Source organism: Hoplias malabaricus, chromosome 9 (assembly GCF_029633855.1).
Source record: "Hoplias malabaricus isolate fHopMal1 chromosome 9, fHopMal1.hap1, whole genome shotgun sequence".
Classification (NCBI taxonomy): Eukaryota; Metazoa; Chordata; class Actinopteri; order Characiformes; family Erythrinidae; genus Hoplias; species Hoplias malabaricus.
This window is the reverse complement of record NC_089808.1, coordinates 8110543-8131717: the sequence shown is the minus strand read 5'-3', so window position 1 is coordinate 8131717 and position 21175 is coordinate 8110543. Positions and strand designations below refer to the sequence as shown.

The 21175-nt window shown below is 41.0% G+C and overlaps 1 protein-coding gene across 4 annotated transcripts in view; it reads left to right on the top strand.

Annotated features, from left to right (window-relative positions):
- The first annotated feature begins 2037 nt into the window (after nt 1–2037).
- The window catches only part of LOC136707684 (zinc finger protein 521), a 179188-nt gene continuing 160050 nt past the window's right edge, over nt 2038–21175 (top strand). For 3 of the 4 annotated variants that reach the window (XM_066681899.1, XM_066681898.1, XM_066681897.1), the window contains exons 1-3: nt 2038–2214; nt 3117–3157; nt 15240–15296. In XM_066681899.1, coding sequence (XP_066537996.1) covers nt 3118–3157; nt 15240–15296 — 97 coding nt within the window. In that variant the 5' untranslated portion in view covers nt 2038–2214; nt 3117. The remainder of the gene's footprint in view (nt 2215–3116; nt 3158–15239; nt 15297–21175) is intronic. The other variant, XM_066681900.1, reaches the window with a different exon arrangement.

The window sequence follows — 21175 nt, the reverse complement described above, 5'->3', positions numbered from 1 at the left end:
TCCGCGTGGGTTTCCTCCGGGTGACTGTCTGCGAGGAGTGTGGTGTGTTCTCCCTGTGTCCGCGTGGGTTTCCTCCGGGTGACTGTCTGCGAGGAGTGTGGTGTGTTCTCCCTGTGTCCGCGTGGGTTTCCTCCGGGTGACTGTCTGCGAGGAGTGTGGTGTGTTCTCCCTGTGTCCGCGTGGGTTTCCTCCGGGTGACTGTCTGCGAGGAGTGTGGTGTGTTCTCCCTGTGTCCGCGTGGGTTTCCTCCGGGGTGACTGTCTGCGAGGAGTGTGGTGTGTTCTCCCTGTGTCCGCGTGGGTTTCCTCCGGGTGCTCCGGTTTCCTCCCACGGTCCAAAAACACATGTTGGTAGGTGAATTGGCGAAAAGTGTCCGTAGGTGTGAGTGTGTGTGTTGCTCTGTGAAGGACTGTCGCCCCCTCCAGGGTGAATTCCTGCCTTGCACCCAGTGATTCTGGATAAGCTCTGGCTCCACGGTGGCCCTCAACTGGAGCTTGAATTTTTCCCCTTTAATTTGTCACTGGTCTGTAGGTAGAAATGTTATTAATCCTTAAAGACGAAAGGCTCATACATAAAAATGTACATTTGTAACATTTGGTATATGTTGTTAAAATGGCTTACAAGTTTATTCATATTAACTGATTTAATTCAGGGATGCTCACTGGTGTAGCAAGGTTAACCTTTAGGGCACACAACTGGAATTTTAGATCACTATTGAACCTTTTAAAGGTACATTTACTCTGCTTGTACCTTTAGTGACCTAGAGTTTACTGTTCATAGATTTGCTTTTATTTATGTTTTCAAAAACAAATCATGTTCCGCTTTTATTATAATTTTAGAGCAAGCTTTATAATGTCTCATTGGATTAATCCTGAAGGATATTGCACATAATATTGTTAAAAGATTCAGGTAATCTCAGTCTGCGTAGGACAAGGCCAGACACCATGGCATTGACATTGCATGAGAAGCTGTCACACCAGGCCTAATTTTGTACATGCTACAGTGTGGTTTTATAGACACAGAGTAGGCTGTGCTTGACAGGCTGGCCTGGATTCCGGATCTTTCTATATTCCCAAACAATTTTAAAAGTCTAATTAAAAGGCAGGGTGACGTTACAATGTAGGAAACCTGCTTCTGTCCCAAATATTTTAGTGTTGAAGGTGCCAATTTAAAAAAATTTCAAGTTTGTGAGTGAAAACAATGAACGTTTTTCTCAGTAATTTTGTCAGAAAAGTAAAAGAGAATTAACAAATCACTTTTTTTGTTTTTATTGCACTTTACAAAATCTTATAAATAAATCGGATGCGTCACTTCCTCGTGTTCTCACAGCCATTCGTGAATGAATTATGCTGCTTGACTAAATCCGCTAACCGCTGTTGTATTTTTTGTCTAAAACATTATGTTCATTATTTCCCTCTTAAAGCTACTTAAAGCCGGACCCTGAAAAAAAAAACATCAACAGTTTCCAAGTTTGAGCTGCGGAAACCTTTCGCTGCCGAAAGGGGGGGGTCTTCCTTTTCTTCCACACCCATATTTGGACAGAACCCCGCCCATATGTGCTTAGGATTGGGTGGTGTTTTAGAGCAATGAGCCAATCGTGGCGCAGAGGCCGGGCTACTGCTGACCAATGCCTGTGCAAGAAAAAAATGCAGTCGCTAATCCCAGCAAGGGGCGGGACATAAGTACGAAAAATGAACCAGTGCCTGTGGATAGGATTAGCCAATGGTCACTGAGGAGGGGAGAGTATCGACCAATGGCGGAGTAGGAAACTGCTAGGAAAGAAAAAAACAAAAAAAACATGTGTAAGTAAAATTCAAAAGCAGAAAAAAAATCACGTGATTGTTTTTATTCTTTTAGTTTTTTCTTTAATCTGTTTTATGGTGTGTGTGTTCCTTAAAAGAAAGACAAGGGGGTAAAAAAAAGGATAGATAAAAAAAAAAAAAGAAAGGCGAGTCCGGATCCATGCTCCGGCCGGGTTTTGCTGCGGATCCTTTTTTTTTTTTTTTTTTTTTTTTTTTTTTTTTAATCATGCCTCTCCGTGAGTGCTGTAGCGCAGGCAGGCTGACAATGATTTCCTCAGTGATTACGCACAGAGCGCGTCCCTGCGGGCCCCGGGCCCCCTCTGGAGCCATCCGCATGGCTTTGGGGGCCTCGCTTCCATTTTCCATTATTATGTGGACTACCGGAGCGACGGCGCAGTCCAAGAGCTCGCAGGTTTGTGATGAGGAAGGAGCTCGCATCCTCCTCTCTCCTCTCTCCTTCTCCTTCTTTTCTCCTTCTGCTTCTTCATCCTCCTCCTCCTCCTCTCTTCTTCTTTTCCTCTCTCTCCTTTTTTTGCGTCTTCTTTTTTTAACAAAAAAAAAAAAACAAAATTAGGACGCTGACTATACACTTCGCTTTCGCGGATTCGTTTTAACGGCCACTATCAGAAGAGTGGGAGTTACTTTGTAGCCAGCGTAGAAGAGTGTTTATTTTTTTTTTCGTCGTTATTTTCGTTTTCGTCTTCACAGTTGGCTATTTATTTATTTTTTGTTTGTTTGTTTATCTTGTGTTATTTTTTTTTATTATTATTATTTTGGTGTTTTGCTCGTGCCCCCTGTTCCTCGCGCCAATGGCTCGATTCGTAACAGTAGGGACAGGAGCAAAAAATTAAAGATTATATTTATTATCACTCCGCACGTGCGCGCGCGTGAGAGAGAGAGAGGGAGAGAGCGATAGAGTGAGGAGGAGGAAGAGAGAGAGAGAGAGAGAGAGAGGGAGCGAGCAATGATGGGCGCACGACGGATTTTTTTTTACTGTTTGGTGAATCCTCACACTTTTCCAACACTGCTTTCGCGCTAATAAACAAAACAGCGTTACGTTTGGGATTTCATAATTCTGCGATTAAATAAAAAAACAAAAATAGAAACAAAACCAAATAAGCCATCCCTTGCTTCTCTCCAGAGAACGGGATTTGAGCGAAAAAACAAACCAAACACTTCACGCCAGGACAGCACTTTCTTTACCTTATTTTTTCCTCTCTGCTTTCTTTCTTTTTTTTTCTGTGTGTGTGTTTATTTTTTATTATTATTTATTTTCTCTGTCATACTGAACGCCGTCCTCCTTCCCCCTGTTAGGATGTCGCGCCGAAAGCAGGCAAAACCAAGATCACTGAAAGGTAAGTGAGTGGCGTTTGTGTCGCGAGGCGCAGCCGTTATGTCTCACATTATAACCCTTTATAACGGGTTTACGTGCACGCGCTTCCAGGGCTAGGAGGAAGTAGTGAGGGAGGGGTTGTTGTTGTTGTTGTTGTTGTTGTTGTTATTTGGGGGGTGGCTAACTGGTACTTTTAGGTACAACTAGCCTGTGGAATAACTGAAATGTATGTTTGTGGAGTTACAGTCGTGTGGAGAAGTTTTGAAACACCTGGCCAAACGACGTGTTTATTTGTTTATTTACGTAAAGAAAACACACTTGGAACAAACTTAACTGTGGCTTTTTTTTTTAAGTTCACAAGTGACATTTAAATCGTACGAATGAACTAAGATTTAAACATGTCCTTAACTTTTTCACAGGCTTTTACAGTGTTACTTCAAGTGAATAAACATCAAAAGACCATCATTACAACTGTTCAGAAGTGTGTTCCTGTACATAAGTTTTAAACATATTTTTGATATTACGTGACTGTCCCTCGTCTGATGCGAAATGTTATCTAGGCTGGACTTTACGAATGCAAGAGTTTTGACTGGACCTCTTTGCGTGTGACCTGGGATTGTAAAGTTTTTTCTTTTTCTTTGCGAAACAGTTAAGAAAGGATATTAGAATGTGATAATGAGCTGTCTGGACATTCGGTGTCATGTGGACTAAGAGCTGATGAGAGTGCATTTTTTTTTAGGGGGTGGTCATGTGACAAAGCTTGTTGGACAGTTTTAAGAGTGGTGGGGGAATCACTGAAGAGTCTTTTTTTTTTTTTTTTTTTGAAAAGGAGGGAGGCAACAGAATGAGGAAACCTGACTGTCCATGCATTGTTCTTCCTGGATGTTCGCTTTCCTGGAGAGGTCAACTTGAACCCCTCGGTTATGGCTGTGGATGTGGGGGGGAGGGGGGGGGGGTCCAAGCTGAGACTGCAGTTGGTTAGAGCTCCATTAGCGACACTGGTTCTTGGGATATAGCGAAGGTTGGAAGGGAATGTTTTATTTATTTATTTTTAAATTGAAACTAATGGCTTTTGAGACTGCTTAATGGTTGATAGGGCTGAATCTGTAGGACTCCATTTTAATGGTTGTGAGAGGGTCAAAGGAGGCACTTTTGCTGAGGGACCTCAGCTGACCACAACACAAACATATGAGTAACTTGTTTTAGTGCATGTAAAGCCATCTTGGTGAATTACACATTGATTAGGTTCATTTTTCCAACTCTCCGCACACCAAATTGACTGCAGAAGCACTAGGCTAAACAGAAATATAAAGACTATAAAGACTTCAGCTTAATCCCACGTACTCGTACGCTGGGGAAAGTAAATAGAATGCAGACTTTTTCCCCTGTAGGCTTTGAGGGTAGCCACTGGTATTCATGGCTAAGCTCCAGTTCATCTGGCAGCCTTTGTATTTTGCTCAGCAAATAATTGTCCACAATTTCACATTCTCAGCTTGTGGTCTGGATGCACCCCTTCGCCCTCCCTCCCCTTCTTTTCTTTCTCGGAAGTCATCATCTCAAAGGAAGATTACATGGTCCACCGTGTGTTCCTCCAGTCACCATTTTAAATCAATACCGTAGGGAAAATAGGGGATGAACACAATCACTTCTCTATTTTCTTACGCACAAAGCCCCACAGACGTTAGAGCGTTTAGGAAGTGCCCTCTCTTAAAAACACAAACAACAAAAAACACGGTGTCCTCTAGTTGTAGGTGCTTGGGGTGTTAGCATATGCTTTCCACATTTGTGGAGTCATTTGGTGGCGTTGTTGATGGGGCAGAAGCGGAACTGTTTTGTGATGATGAGTTGCTTCGCGTTTCACAATATTTCCAGCGGAATGATCACTGGTTCTTGGCAGTTATGTAATTCGCCTGTTTTTGGTCCAGGTTTCCAGCAACTGATTACATTAGTAGCAGTGAAGCCACTTAGTTGTCTGTATGTCTGACTCAATACTCAACAACAGTTTGACATTTACAACAATCCACTAGCCTTGGAACTAGCAGCGTTTTCTAGAGATGGGATTAGCCCCCTCACATCAGATCAGGCTGCCAAGGTTTCCCAATGCCGTCACATTTCTTGACATCTGTAGCCAGTGTCATGATTTATTGATTTGTTATTATTGTTATTTTTTCACGTTCAGATTATCTGAATATCGTTGTTGTCCAAAGTAAACCATGCATCCCCATTTTTGCCAATGTGTTGAGTTTCCTACATCATATTTAAACACATCAGCTGCCCTTCACATTGATGAACTGACCAATAGAAATGAGCCTAAATTACTTGGAAATGAATTATTGTTGCATTGACTTGCATTGGAAAGTTAGTTCGGAAGATGCATGTTTTTCTTTGGACAGCGATGATATGAATATAACTTGAAGTCTGTAGGCTTGTTCCACCAAATCGCAGGTTTCAAATCTAATCTTAAGTTGTACATTACATGATGATGTTTGTGTCAAACGTTGCATGCAGCCGCTCATGGTTTTCAACAGAAATGTTGTCTGCTGATGAAATTGTTTTCTCAAAAGAAAGAAAGAAAGAAAAAAAACCCTTGCCTACCACAGTTCACTTCGACTTAAACAGACGTCCAAATATTGGGTAAAGCAGGGCCAGTCCTTTCAAAATCTCTTTAAATTCAGTTTGAAAGGAATATACTTCATCATGTAATCATAAACAGGTGTGAATACAGCAGTGTTAAATGATAAGACACTGACATTAGTGCAGTAACCTACAGTATTTTGTACTTTCAGTCAGTAGCATCTTGTTGAAATCATCACAACATCTATTTACACAGAACCACAGTGTGTCTAAGAATGCCACCCCCAGTGGAAAAGTTGCCTCATCATTCTGCTGCCAGACCATCACTAATCTCCAAAATGACCATATTTCCGGAGAGATATTTTATAATTGAAGTGAATGAAAACGTAGTGTATTCCATGCCATTGTGCAGTGTTGGGCCTTTTCTATTGTCGTGTTAATATTTTCAGAAAAAATAGAGATTAACCACTGTGGTTTGTTTACGTCTTGGTTATTAGGCTAGTGAGTATTAAGAGTGCGTTGGGAAGAAAAGTGAAGGTATGTGTGGGCCAGACGCCAGGTGAAAGCCCAGATGGAGGAGGGATAGAAGATGCCAAACAAAGCACATATAGCCTGGGCAGAACGTGAAACATGATCCTTTCCTTTTCCCCCGGCATCTGAGCAGCAGTTTGTCCGACGCTGTGTGTGTGTGTGTGAGAGAAAGAAAGAGAGACAGACTCCAGCGAGGGCCTTGAACCAGTCTTCTTCTTCTCCCCCCCTACCTCCTCTTACAAAGACCCATTTCAATATAGTCTATAGCGTGTGAGACGGCGGCGATGGCGTTATTGCTTAGGGGAATAAATGGCACCGGCGGAGGCCATACATCATCCTCTTGTATGCAAACACTTCAACCTGCTCAGCTGACATTTACCCAGTTCTGCCTATCTGCATGCCTCATCCAGCCGCCTGTCACTCCCCGCTTCCTCCGTGCAGCTCTGGCATACAAGACGCTTGCCACGTCGCTCTCTCTCTCTCTCTCTCCGTGTGGCGTCTGATCACCGGACACCCATAAATGAACCCCGCCTTGTGTTTATTGGCTGGGATGTTTCGAGGGATTTCTATGTACATAAATATATTTTCAGCACCATTTAGCTCCTGCATCTCGGGTGTCGTGAAATCACTCCAGTGTCGTATGCACCTTAAACACGGCCCTCTAAAAGAGTGCAGTCCTCAAACCGCACAATATTGAATATGTCCTGAGAACGAGGGGGGGCTCAGAAATCATACTTTATGGCATGCGTTATGTTGTCGAGGAGGGAGGCATGATATTGGAATTCTAGGGGTGTTATTGGGTGATGCCTTCGGGAAATGTTAGGGATTGTATGTTTAGATTCGACTGATATTTTTTAAGTAAAGGAGGAACTCTTATGCTTATGCGACCACTGCTATCCCTTCTGTCGGAGCATCACACTTCGAGGAAATGAGTTCGATGAAGGGAGATGGATAAGATGGGAATGAATCTAATTTGTGGGCATTACATTCGGATATTGGCGTTGACACCTTGAGTCCACCGTTAGAGCTTGACGCTTGCCATTGCGTCCAATTGGCTGAATACCTTATGCAGTGAGCTCCAAGACTAAATGCAGTAATACAGGATGAACCCTAAGATTATATTTGACTGCTTTTAAATATTACTTTTCTGTTTGACTAATTCACACGTATTTAGTGCCTAAGTCTGCATTCTATAAATATGTATCACACATGAAAAACGTTGGCCTAGGATTCCCATATTCAGGCATCTCTTATAAAAAGCTCCAGCCGTTAATGCGGTCAGTGAGCAGTGTATCCGTTGCATCCGAATGACCACATGACTCATGCAGCGAAATGTAATAACGAAGGCAATAATGCCTTTAGTGACACTTGCCTTTGGAAGCGTAATCATGGCTATCCGTGTGGCCCTAAGAGTGTTGAAGAAAAAAGGCAGCCTTTAAAACCTACAGCATTCATTCAGCATCAGTTCAAACCCACCGCTTTGTGTTTATAGCCTTTCATCACGTCTGTGTCTGAGTATACATTGACTTGATTGCTGCTGTAGTTTTGATTGGGTCCCCCACACAAACACGTCTCAGCTTTGTGTAGGAGTGAACACACATTGATAGCGCAGAGATGCTGGGATTCTCGTTGGGTTCCTGTGCAGAATAATGCATGACCGCAGGACACTGTGCTAATTTCCCGATCATTATCTCAGGGATAGTTCCAGCTTGCAAATTACATTAGCAACTCTTTTGCAGCAATCATGAATTCTTTGTGTTTAGAGCTTGCAAGACTCCTCCAAATGATGATAGAGATCAGCCGGTGAAGAATGGGATTCTTTCCGCCGTCACAGTGTCAATTTCTTCTTGTGCGAAAGGCAGCGATAACGCTCTCATCAACAGTCTTTAATAGAACGAAAAAACCTGGTTGTCATTATCATTAATATAACTGTCAGGGAAGCATAAAAAAATCCCATTAGCAGAGCTGTCACTTCTCATGACACTCGCCTCTGTAAGTTGTTCACGCCGTCTCGGGAGCTGACCGATTTTTCTGATTTTTTCTTTTTTTCTTTTGGTTCTTTCTTCTTTCCCTATTTTTTTCCTTTTTTTCTTTTGGTCAGGGGTAGGTGACACTTATTTTTTTTCCCCCTCTTCCCCCTTGCTCTCATTGGTCCAGTTGAGGGAGGGCACATATTCCAGTCTGAAGGGAATGGCTGTAATATAGAACTACAGTCATTTACAAACAGAGTCCATTTTCTATTTGTGTTATTGTCGCTATTACGGCTGCCGGTTTGTTCTTAATTATTTATGGAATTGTTTGGAAGTTTCTATCCATTTTCCGTCAGCTTTTTCAGTGTTTTGTATGTTTTTCAAATACTTAGTTTGGGTGTTCCGTTGCTTTTCTACGTGAAAATATGTTCCTCTACACGGAACAAACTTGTACATACTTTGTACGAGACTCAATGTAAATATAACTTAAGTAGATCACGTGACGTAAGTAACGAGTGTCGATTGCCGTAGCACCCAGTTCAGTGTACTAATACGGTAAATGGAAGGTGAAAGCCACTGTACTAGCCTTCAATTAGCTGGATCTCATTTGCATAATGCTAATTGCAGACTACTACTTTTCATGGATGATTAACATGGTGATTTGATTTTGGTCGGTTTGTCCTTTTCTTTTTTTTTTTTTTTTTTTTGGGCGTCCCAGCTTTGAGTCTTAATTGAGGAGGTTTGACCCATTGTGACCCGCTCTAAATTGAGTGCTGATTCCCCTGATGAGGGGCTAGCTGCTGGTCAGCCGCCCTGTACTACAGCCCCATTGTTCTGCGGCTAATGTCCCCTGCTATCTGGAACACCTGCATGAATATCTCCACTCGGCTCTGTAGCTGAGAAGGGGGGCTTAGCGTCTGCTGCTCCGGTGGGCCCCGTGCCGAGGATACCTTTTTATTTTTTTTATTTTTTTTTTGAAAAGGAATTAACGTCACACTGTAGATTTTGAGCTGGAGTTAATCACATTTAGGATTATATTCATTCACACTTCACTACTGTTAGGCCTCGCTAAGCTCACAGTTTCTTTACCTGCTGTGGTTTGAAAGAGGCGCTTATAGTGTCATTTTGTGGCTTCGTTTATTACATAATGGCCAGCACCGCATGGATATTAAAAAAGCAACAAGTCATTTTACCACCAAAAAGTAGCAAAGGTGATTTATGTTAGTGGCTATTTATCGTTTTTTAGATGAAGAATCTGTACCTGATCACACTACACCACATATTTACAACTGAATCTCAGATACATCCAAGCCGTTAGGTACGAGTTTAAAGGAGAATCACTGAAGTTAATGATTAGCCGTTCCTTTAATCACATATAGGTCTATTCACTACAGCTAGCGTACTGACTCACTGTGATATCTTAGCTGAGAGTTTCTTTACCTGCTGTGGTTTAAAGAGGCTCTGTAGTGTGCCATTTCGTGGCTTCATTTCTTACATAATGGCCTGTATTGTCTGGATATTAAAAACATAATATCTTGTGGAGAACATTGCTTTAAACTGCGTATGTTGGAAGCTAATGTTATGGGTATTTTTTGGCACATTAAAAATGACCTTTACTTCAGCGCTAGTCGCTATGCTAGCACAGCAAATGAAATGGCTATGGTCTAAATGACACGAAGAGCCACATTTTGTGAGCAGAAAGCCCACATGCCATTATTTTTGAATACTTAAAGAAGAGAAAAATAGAATGGTTTCTGTGAATAACAGGCCATAATAATAGGGAAGCGTGTGAGTGAGGATGGTGTCTAAATGTTGTTGCGCTTTTATGCTCCAGATCAGAAATAGCTTTGGGTTTTGGCTGTAGTTACACGAGGCTGATAAAGTACTGTAAGTGAGGGCAATGTGCTGAGAGAATAAAACAAGACACTTTGATGTTTTTTTTTTTGTTTTGTTTGTTTTTAGTTTTTTGCTACTGTACAAATTGCATGTGTGAGGCAGCATTTTCATCATCAAAAATATGTAAAACAAAGCATTTCTGCGGCGCTGAAAATACTTTGTGTCATCCGGAGGCCTACCTGGTCGGCATCCAGAAATGTCTAGTGCCCTTGGAACAACTCACTGTGGGCAAGAAAGACCCAATAATTATACACCAGTTATACAGCCAAAACATTAAAACGACCTCCTTGTTTCTAAGGTCAATGTCGATATTACTCCACTGACCATGTAGGCGCACTTTTGTTGTTCTAAATGTATAAACCACGGTCCATCGGTTGCTCTGCATACTTTGTTACCACCTTATGAGGACCCCCACAAGACCAGGTATGATTTGGGTGGAGGGCACTGCTGTGTGTGACACTGATGGCTCAGACATAGCAGTGCTACTGATTTTCTTTTTAAAAAGCGCTTGGTTAGACATGTCTACCTTGTTCGTAGATGCAAAGTCAGAAGGAGTAGCTCATCTGTTGTTAAGACTTTTGTGTTAGTCATCCTCTAGTCTTGGTCCAAGGACACGTGTGGCGGGATATTTTTGGTTGGTGGACTATCCTCAGTCCAGCAGTGACACTGTGAGGTTTACATACACTAACACACCACTAGCATGTCTGTGTCACTGCTCTGGGGTGGTCCTGTAGGGGGCCAACAATGTAAGCAGAACAAAAGATGGATTCCAGTCTGTAAAAAGTGCTCCAGCATTGTCAGTGAAGCTTAATTAAAAAAAAAAAAAATCAGTGTGTAAGAACAAGGAGACAGTTTTAATGTTTTGGCTCATTGGTGTATAAATGTGTGTCTTAGAGGCCATACTTTATTTTAATTTAAACAATTGGCTTAAACTAGTAACTGTAGCACAAAAAAAAACTAATAACTAAACTAGTAAATAAACTAGTAACTGTAGCACAATACTCGGTATTTCCACTCTTTATGAATTACCGCTGCGCAGCCATTTTGCCACACCTCCAATGCTCCGTCTTAAATGTTGCATGCATTTTCTGCTTCTTGTGATCCAAGTGATCTCAAACACACCCTGTGGTGTTCAGGACAGGACTGTGGGATGGCCTATCGTTGATCGGAAGACACGAGTAGCTTCCATGTTTGATTTGCAGTTTTTCCTCTTTTCTCAGTAACACCTTTTTGACAGCTACACATCCTTTCAGACCCACATGCATGGGTTGCCTTCTCACTGTGGAATGGTGGACAGCAACACCTTTGGTTGTTTTCAGCTCTAAAGTCATTTTCATGCTCATAGTTCTAGTGTTAGATGATGCCTTGCATAGCGCCTATTTAATCGTGTGTGTGTGTCTGTTTGGGTTGGTGTGTATGTATGTATATGTATATATATAAATACAGGAGGTCCTCGGGTTACGTCAGTCCTGAGTTACGATGTTTCGTGGTTACGACACATCTCCCATTTACTGTATAAATCCTTGTTTCGAATTAAGTGGTTTTGCGTCGTAAATGTTGTAACGTCGTAACCCTAACCCTACCTTTAGGGACTTTTAAACAGCTTAGGAGTTGGAAATTTTTTTAAAATAATAACCACTTTAAATTGTACAGTAAATTGTACCTTTTGGACAGTATTTTCTAGAAATGATATTCATTATATTATTGAAAATTCTTACTTTATAGTTCATAAATAAATATCGTTATCATGTATACAGGAGGTCCTCGGGTGAGGTCAGTAACGAGTTCTCCCATTTACTGTATAAAGCCTTGTTTCGACTTAAGTGGTTTGCGTCGTAAACGTCGTAACGTGAACTTCGTGTTTGGTGTGCGCGGCGGAAGAATACACGGTTACGCGGCTCGGGACCGAGGAGGATAGGTGTTAGGATAAGTGCTTACAGTATGTTATTTACATACAGTATGTACGTATATTCTGACTTACACCGAAAATCGGTTTACGACGCAACGTAGGAACAGATCAACGTCGTAAGTCGAGGACCCCCTGTACATATAACGTAATTTTTTATATATATATTTTTTTTTTTTTGGGGGGGGGGGGGGGGGGGGCATGTATTCTGATGCAGTTAGGTGATATATATATTAAACTAAATGGCCATGAGCACTAGTAAGTAAATGAAGGGTTACCTATGCCTTTTGAACATTACTGTAAGACGTGGGTTTGTTGCTCCCGTAGTGTAATTAAAATTTACACCACTACTGAACTCAATGGGAAGGGGGAGAGGGAAAGGGTGGGGGTATCTACCATATACATAGTGCATTTCCTGCAGTGTGTGTATTTGTATCCCTCATGTACTGGGCTGTATGTTGCATGAGGCTTTCACTCCTCAGAGCTGTTCCTAAGCCTTAGGTTACAGAGCCTCCATTTCTGCCATCAATGGGCTAAGCCAGTATAGCAGGTTGCACAGCAGTCCTCATATCGTTGTCATTGTTAATGGCTAATCAGTTGCCCAGCAGGATAACCCATCACACTCTCCTGCAGAGGAGGACTTTATGTACTGTATATTACAAAACAGTGGTCCTACACGAGCAAAAAAAATATAAAAAAATACACGCAGCTCGGTTTAAATGGCAGAAACTTTTTTAATGAGAGCGCTGTGGTGACAAATGACTGTTTTGCTGGCGTAATGCAAAAGTTCTGAACGTGTCATTAAAGGGAATTTTCTGCCCCAACTCCTCGGATCTCGCCGACTGGGATGGTAATCAAAACAAAAAATATGAATTCCCCTCACACCCATCTCCCGTTTGGCTGTGGGGGATTTATTAAGAACCCCCCTCCTGTCCGGACTGAAATGTGCACAGACCTCCGTGGTGACGGAGAAATTCATTTAGCTCACGTGAACGTGACCCAGCTGCGCGTCCGTCTTGGATGCGAACACTTGGTAGTAGAGCAGGTTTTCCAAACTTTATCGCCGCGATTTTCTCGGAGACGACCGCTCACGAATGAAAACAAACCATGTGGGAAAACAACAGCATGTTCAGTCATGACTGTAAAAGGATGTGTACGGATGTAGTCTATCAGTTAGTCATAATTCTGACATAACCAAACGGTCGAGATGTAAACAACACCGCTGACAGTGACAGGATGTGAAATGTAATGTTTAAGAAATATTTAAAGGTTGTTACACGTACTAGTTACGAACTGTTTCTACAGTTTTTGATCACAACTATTGACTTTTGAAGAAAATTGGAATTCATGAACACTATCAGCTGTGACATACAGGGCCTTTTGTAGGTTTAAAGGAAAGTTAGGTAAGAGTCGGGCTATGGTTTCCTACCCTCCTCTGTAAGTTACATAGTGTGGATCCTGGAGTGCTGAGCCTAGCTGTAGCAAAGACAATGGTTCTACTCCCTCATTACAGGTCCGTGAAGATTCACAATGGTTTTGAAGCTGTAATTTCACGGTAAAAATACTGTTCATGCATCAAAACTTGGCACGAAAATTGAGCTAAGTCTAAAACACATTCTCTTGTATTAATTGAAATACATAGAATATTACCTGGTTACAAAAATAAACATATGTTTGAGGTCATATTCTTAAAAAAGTAGTTATCGATGCTGTTACTTTCTTAAAAGGGCAACTACAAAGGCAGGATTACACAGGATTTGAGAATTTAGCTACAGCCTCTTGTAAAACTCTCTTCCATTATAAAAGAGATTTCCTATAGACTGTGAAAGGCTGGAGTCAGGCTGACAGTGCTGTTAACACGGGGAAAAAAAAAAGAATTGTGCCATTGTAATGATCGGCCCAGTCCCAATTTTGATTTCTCTCCATGGCAGGCTTTGACTCGGTGTCCCGCAGAGGAGTAGAGGGAGCTGGACACAGCTGCCCGCCGCCAACCCGTGGTTTCCCCACACAGGACAGCTACTCCAGCAGCACTGGCTTCTGACTTAATTATGTCAAATGGAGGACTTTTTAAAAGACTCCGTTCGAGACCACTCTCCAGCGTCGGGCCCCCGTCAGGACACTGCTCTTGTCGGGACCCCCGCTTCTTCCTGTGCTCTGGAAATGAAAGGCTAGAATGGGGGGGGAAGGCATAATGGAAGGCCCGGTTTTCTTTCGGGGGGACGGTGCGTAGAGGGAGCGGCGAAGAGCTCCAGCCTCCTCCTGGAGAAGCCTCATTTTCCATGGAGCAGGTGGGAGTCTTTTGTTCTGGTCCCGCTGCTAAAATCCATTTAGCTCTCCGCACCTGACATGCAAGACAGGAGCGCTTTCCAGCTTCAGATGAGGAGAAAGGCGAAGTAGGCTCTAATGAAGCAGGCGCGCGCTCTTTATTTTTTTTTCTCCCCTTTCTGCCGCACGTAAACCCGAACACAATGGCACACTCATCAAAAGGCGCTCGATTGCCATGTAATGAATTTGTCTAAACAGCGGACAAGGAGGAGGACGGGAGGGGAAGCGGCGTTGGTGGTGGAACAGGGGGGGGTTCATCTGAGGACCCTGTAGCTTCCTAGCTGTTGTTAAGTCATTAGAATGCACAGACATGGCTCAGCTAATGGAAGGACAAGCAGCAAAACTGCTGTGGGTAACGAGGCTGTATTGAGCTGCCGTTTGGCACGGGAAGGACGCAGGTTGTTACTTTTGGCATCCTCCTTTTTTTTTTCTTTTCTGAAATGTGTTCTCACTAACACTCGTGATTGGAAGAGTGTCAGTGTTGTGTTTTCTTCCCAGGACAAAGTCGACAAGTTATTACTGTGTTAGACAGCAGGCCCATATCTTCGTATCTTTGAAGAGGGATTTCTTGTTATTGCACAACTTAATAAGTGATGTATGTGGGTGGCTGTGGGGGGTGGGATACTCAGGACAAAAACTAACCAAAAAAAACTCCCGCCTATTTAAAAATAAGCAGAATATCTTCAAAATCTCAGGTCGAACAAAAGCCTGGAGAAGGAATCCCAAGCAGCAAGAAGCTTCCCCCTGAATATCAATGCAAAAACAACACAAACACAGAATCTGTGCTTAAGAGATTTTAACAGATTAGGCTGAGATTGTTTAGTCAAGGATTTTCTGGGCTGGCGCCTTTGTTGTCTAATTTTTTTCTCTCTCTTTCTTCTTTTTCCTCTTCTCTATGGCAGTAGAAGACAATGTGACGGAGGACCAGCAGACTCCTGGGCAGGCTGCCATTCTAAGCGGTAATATTTCATTGATTGTGAACGTCCAAGCATTTATGTGTAGCCGGTGTGCCTGCATTGAAGACTGCGTTGGCCTGAATAATTCAAATAGACTACGACGATATCGTCTCCTTGTTTAGTATTTGGAAGATGCCACTAAATATGTAGAAATGACCAAAAGTTCAAAGACACTTGCTCATGCAGCCTTCCTTTAGAAATCAAGGGAATCCATTCCCCATTTTCCGTAGTAACAGCATTTACTCATTTACTTTTTGGGAACAGCTACACAGTAGATAAATAGAATATCTGGTTCTGAAGTTCTGGATCACAGACAGCATTCCAACTCATCCCAAAGGCATTGAACATTGCTCCATTGCTCCAGAGTATGCAGTTTCACTTTACCACTTTTGCTGATGTTTGGTATTAGGCATTGTGACTATAGACCCGTATGCTTTGTCTATGGAGATTAAATGCATGTCTCAGCAAAGAATGCACATAAATGTAGCAAAAATCACGAGAATTGCAGTGTCTACAAATTTTGGTTATATTCTGCATGGGGTACTTACGGGCGATATTGAGAATGTATATTCTACGACATGTTTGGGAACTACAACACACATTCAAAGCCTGTAAATATGCTGTTCGGGCCAGCCGTAAATCGTAGTCTTTTGTTTTGTTGTTTGTATTCCATATCCATTCGATATATATAATTTTAATCAAAATATTTACCATTGACACATGCAGGAAAACTTTACAGGATACATTATAGAATTTTAAAATAACGCAAATACGGAAAATGCCATTTATACAGATCAATACCGTGTATCTACATCTTGCCATCTGTTTCATTAGAAAATGTCAGAACCGAACTTTGTAACTCCGATTTGTTGACGTAATTTGGTAGTAAGTTGCTCTTGCTAATAACTAATTTATCCAAAATTACTTGCAATATTATCATTTGAAAATTACGAAATATTTATCGTAGCTGCTCTAAAATTGGTGTTCTGGAGATACAAGGTTTTGTTGCTTCAGTGAAGAGACATTTGGGTCAGCATGGCTGTGTATGGTGTATTGGCATCTGCATTTGATTAGATCTGTTTATATCAGTGAAGCTACGTACTCCTCAACAGACGGACTCCACATCCATGCTTGCTTTGTGGACTGGAGGTGTGTATGAGGTGTGTACCAGTGCATGCCCCCTCGTGTTTTCCTCCACTGCTGTTGATGCTGCAGTATCAGTGCTTTACCAGATGAATGCTTCCTGTCACCTCATGTGGCATTGAGCGTTAGCCTCTAGGCAGCGTGCAGTAATCCAGGTCATGCTTTGGCTCGACTCAGCTGTGAATGAGGCCTGCTCCCGAACGCTTGCGAGAGCCCGCTCTTCTTTCATTTGTCTCATGTAAAGGTTAGGTCTCATGTGTGGTTATTTTAAACCTGATATGGATGACTTCGCCCAGCAGGCACGAGGGACTGCCGGCCCTCAAAGGTTGGCATTGCCGTCGAGTAAGCTGCCGGCACTTTGTTTTCCGCTCGCCGCTGCCACTAAAAAATGGCTATTGTAACCCACATGGCAGGATTAAACACAAAACACCTAGCCTTGAACGGTATCGACATTCAAACACGAAATTTTAAATTCGGGAAAGTCTAAACTGAAGGCTATTTGTTGCGTTTTTAAGACAGATCCCTGTGACATTGAACACACACAAAAAAGCATAAATGAAAAATATGAGTGGAATCAACATTAATGTGATTATATCTTATTAATTCTGGCTTTAGTTTGTAATGGTAATCATAGAAATAGCTAAAACTTTTGATTGAAAATGACAAGAAAAGAATATACAAAAAACAAAATAAAAATTGTTAATTTAAAACAAACAAATGCTAATTTGTACTCATGCTAATTCCACATATATAAAAACAGCTAACAGAGAAAAACAGAAACGTTGTTTGCTGCCACTGTACATTGTCTGAAACTTTAGAGGCTTATGTATCTAGGAGTGCCGCAATAATTGCATTATTGGCTTATGGATAATACCGCAATCATTTTTGCTGACCTCAGTTTACTGCATTTTGTTTACTGGTGTTTTGTTTCTTCATATAAATAAGAATGTCACCAGTATTTTTTTGCCATATTCTGTGATCTGTTTTTCTGTGGTCTCACTCTTCTGGAGCTATTAATTTATGTTTTATTTATGTAGAATATATAAAAGATGTATATTCCAGTTTGAAATGGACATTAATATTTAAAATGACAATAATATTGCTTATAACTATTATTTCTTGGGCGGCACGGTGGTGCAGCAGGTAGTGTCAGTCACACAGCTCCAGGGACCTGGAGGTCGTGGGTTTGAGTCATGCTCCGGGTGACTGTCTGTGAGGAGTGTGGTGTGTTCTTCCTGTGTCTGCGTGGGTTTCCTCTGGGTGCTCTGGTTTCCTCCCACGGTCCAAAGACACATGTTGGTAGGTGGATTGGCGACTTACAGAAAATGAATGAATGAATGAACTAATATTTCTGTAACAAAAACAGTTGACCACAAAAACTGGCTATGGTGACAGGCCTATATGTCTCTAAATTCCTGACTGGATTCAACGTAAGCCAATATTAAAATCAAAGTTTGTTAAGTTAAAGCTGAAAAAAATTGCAATGTTTCATGCTAATTACATGCATGTAAACAGAAAATACAAAAAATATATTATTTTTAAATGGAAGGAATGCTCAAAATAAAAGATTATGGTAAAAAAAAAATATGCTATTTATGTGAATTCTACTCAAGTTCTTTAACCAGTAAAACATTTACACTAGAATTCACCTCAGCTCAGAGCTAAACACAGACATCAGGCTTTGTTAAAGCTTAATACTAATAAGTCAGCTTGACTACAACCCGGTCTCACACCTACTCGTGATATAGTCACATATGTAGGAGATTGCAATTCATGACATAGTTGCATATTTTTGACATTTTATGCGACAATATCACAATTATATGTGAATGGGTAATTACCATACAAACATTATGTGACAGTAACACGAAAACTCTTCCTCATTACAGGCGTCATTACCATCCGTTAATACCACTGTCTTATTTTTATTAACGGAAAATATAACCTTACTAATTCATTATTTGCTAACATATCGAAGCAAATAATGGCTAGAGAAAGAAATCAAAGCCTGGTTAGCTAACACTGAAAATGGCTAGCTGATTTTTATGCTAATTCCAGTCAGATAGCTTCCTTAAGTCTCTGGAATAGTGAATAACACAACACCAAACCTCTCTGGAAATGTTCTGGAAACAAAACCTTGTTGAAAACGGAAAATCATTGATTGATGATCTAAAACTGAAAGCTGATTGCTGCTATTTGTGTTAATTCCCCTCAGATTTCAGGCTTTAGTCTCTGTGATGGTAAATACAGAAACCTCAAAGCCTCTTGAATATCCTTACTGGAACAGAAGTCAGTTGAAACTCATAATCAAATACTGATTAGTTAAAACTGAAGGATGCTAGCTGGTGTTTGGGCTAATTCTTCTCAGTTCACAGCAGCCATATTGTCACAAACACTGTGTAAGTTAGCTAAATAGCATATGTTAGTTCTTTTAGAAGAAGAAAACGTCAGCTGTAGCTATATTCATTTTCTCAAAATGTTCCACTTTAACAACTTGGTCAGTAAAATTTATAATATGAATGGCAAAAAATGATTACATTTGTGATTTACATTTGACACCAGTTTGTATGATCTCAAAGTGTTTTATGTTTTAAACCAAAGACGGAAAAAATCAGACTACCTCTGTACAGGGAATAGGTTTAAAATGAAACCTATAATAGCACTTTTTCCAAAAGTTAACACAATTCTGTATGTGACATGCTTTGGTCAAAATACCACAAGGATCAAACCTCGCAGCACTTTTCTCACTCTATGTAACCAGCTGTTCAGAACAACCAGTTGCAGCTAGTGTTGAAAATGAAATGAAGCGTGAGGTACCAAACAGTAAGCAGAAGGTTTTTAGCCGTTTGATTCTATATTTCATCTGTATTCGTATTTCTCCACACTCGTTGTTGGTTTTGCCCCATTAAGCCTTGTGTTAGCATCTCAGATAAACATGGGTCCTGTGATGCAACTGGAGTCCAGTGCTGTGATTTTAGAGACTCAGATTAGGACACAGTGCCTGCTTTCTAAGTAAGACACCGCACAAAATCAGAATTACTCATCCTATATCATGTCCTCAGACTTATGTATTTCATAAAAAACTGATTTGTTTTATTTCACAGTTTGTGTATTGATAGAAGCTAATGTGCTAATTCACCTAAAAAGTGCTATTTACATGTTTGTTTTAACCCACTGAACCACTTTCTTTCTTTGAAATAAGGGTTAACGGTTAATTAATACAAGCCCCATTAATAACAACCACAGGAATTTGAGTGTAAAAATGTTGATTTAGTGACTTTTGAAAAGTTCTCAACTTTAATTCCCCACTTTCATGTCCCTGTTCTAAATGTGAAAGGGCTGATGCTATACTGCAAGCAGGGGAGATAAGGTGAGCTAACAGTAGACCTCCAGGACCTGTCTCTCCGCCTGTACCCAAAAAAATCCATTCTTTTGCAAGGAAAGGAACATTGCCTGTGTTGCAGTGTTCTGGGCTCAATAAATTATTGGTGGATGCATGGCAGGTCATGTCGCGGTGTGATTCACAGGAGCTGTTGACACTAGCCAATACTTACTGTGCAATAATGCTGAGGTGGGCTAGAGCAGAAAGTGCTCAGATGCTTTGAGAGGGATAGTGGTTTATGAACACTATAATGGCTTTAGCTGGCCAATGTGGGGAATACTTTCTTTATTTGACTACTTTTATTTTACATTTTTTCTAATACCTTTAGGGACTTTTAAACAGCTTAGGAGTTGGAAATATTTTTTTAAAACTAATAACCACTTTAAATTGTGCAGTAAATTGTACCTTTTGTGCAGTATTTTGTAGAAACGATGTTCATTATATTATTGAAAATTCTTACTTTATGGTTTATAAATAAATATTATTATTATGTATACAGGAGGTCCTTGGGTTATGTCAGTCCCGAGTTAAGATGTTTCGTGGTTACGACACATCTCCCATTTACTGTATAAAGCCTTGTTTCGACTTAAGTGGTTTTGCGTCGTAAATGTCGTAACGAAAACTTCGCGGCGGAAGAATACATGGCTACGCGGCTCGGGACCGAGGAGGATAGGTGTTAGGATAGGATAAGTGCTTACAGTATGTTATTTACGTACAGTATGTATGTATGTTCCGACTTACACCGCAAATCGGTTTACGACGCGACGTAGGAACGGATCAACGTCGTAAGTCGAGGACCCAATATTAATTAAAATATTGTTGTTATTATGTGGAAGTGTGGCACAACAGGTAGTGTTGGGGTCGTGGGTTCAAACCCTGTCTCAAATCACAGTCTGGAAGGAGTTTGGTGTGTTATCCCTGTGTCTGCATGGGTTTTCTCCGGGTGGTCCAGTTTCCTCCCACAGACCCAAAACAAATGCTGAGTAGGTGGATTTGGTTATTAAAAATTGATTATATGCTAGTATCTGAGAGGCTATACAGGTTTGATTACTGCCTTGCACCCAGTGTTTCTGGGTAAACGAACACACAGTGACTCTGAAACAGAATCAAGAGGTGATAGAAAATGAATGTATTAATGTCATAATTTATTAATGATATAACATTGAGATTACTAATAACACAAATAAGACGTATTGTTGTTATTATTAGTCCACTTCTAACACCCTTAAACATCAACCCAATGAATAATTTTAACAATGTGGTCTAACTAAACCTTAAGTTCTTAATTTATTTCAAACATAAATATATTCTTCACTCTTCGGCCTTTCACTTTTTTGTCTAATTACACAAAACAATT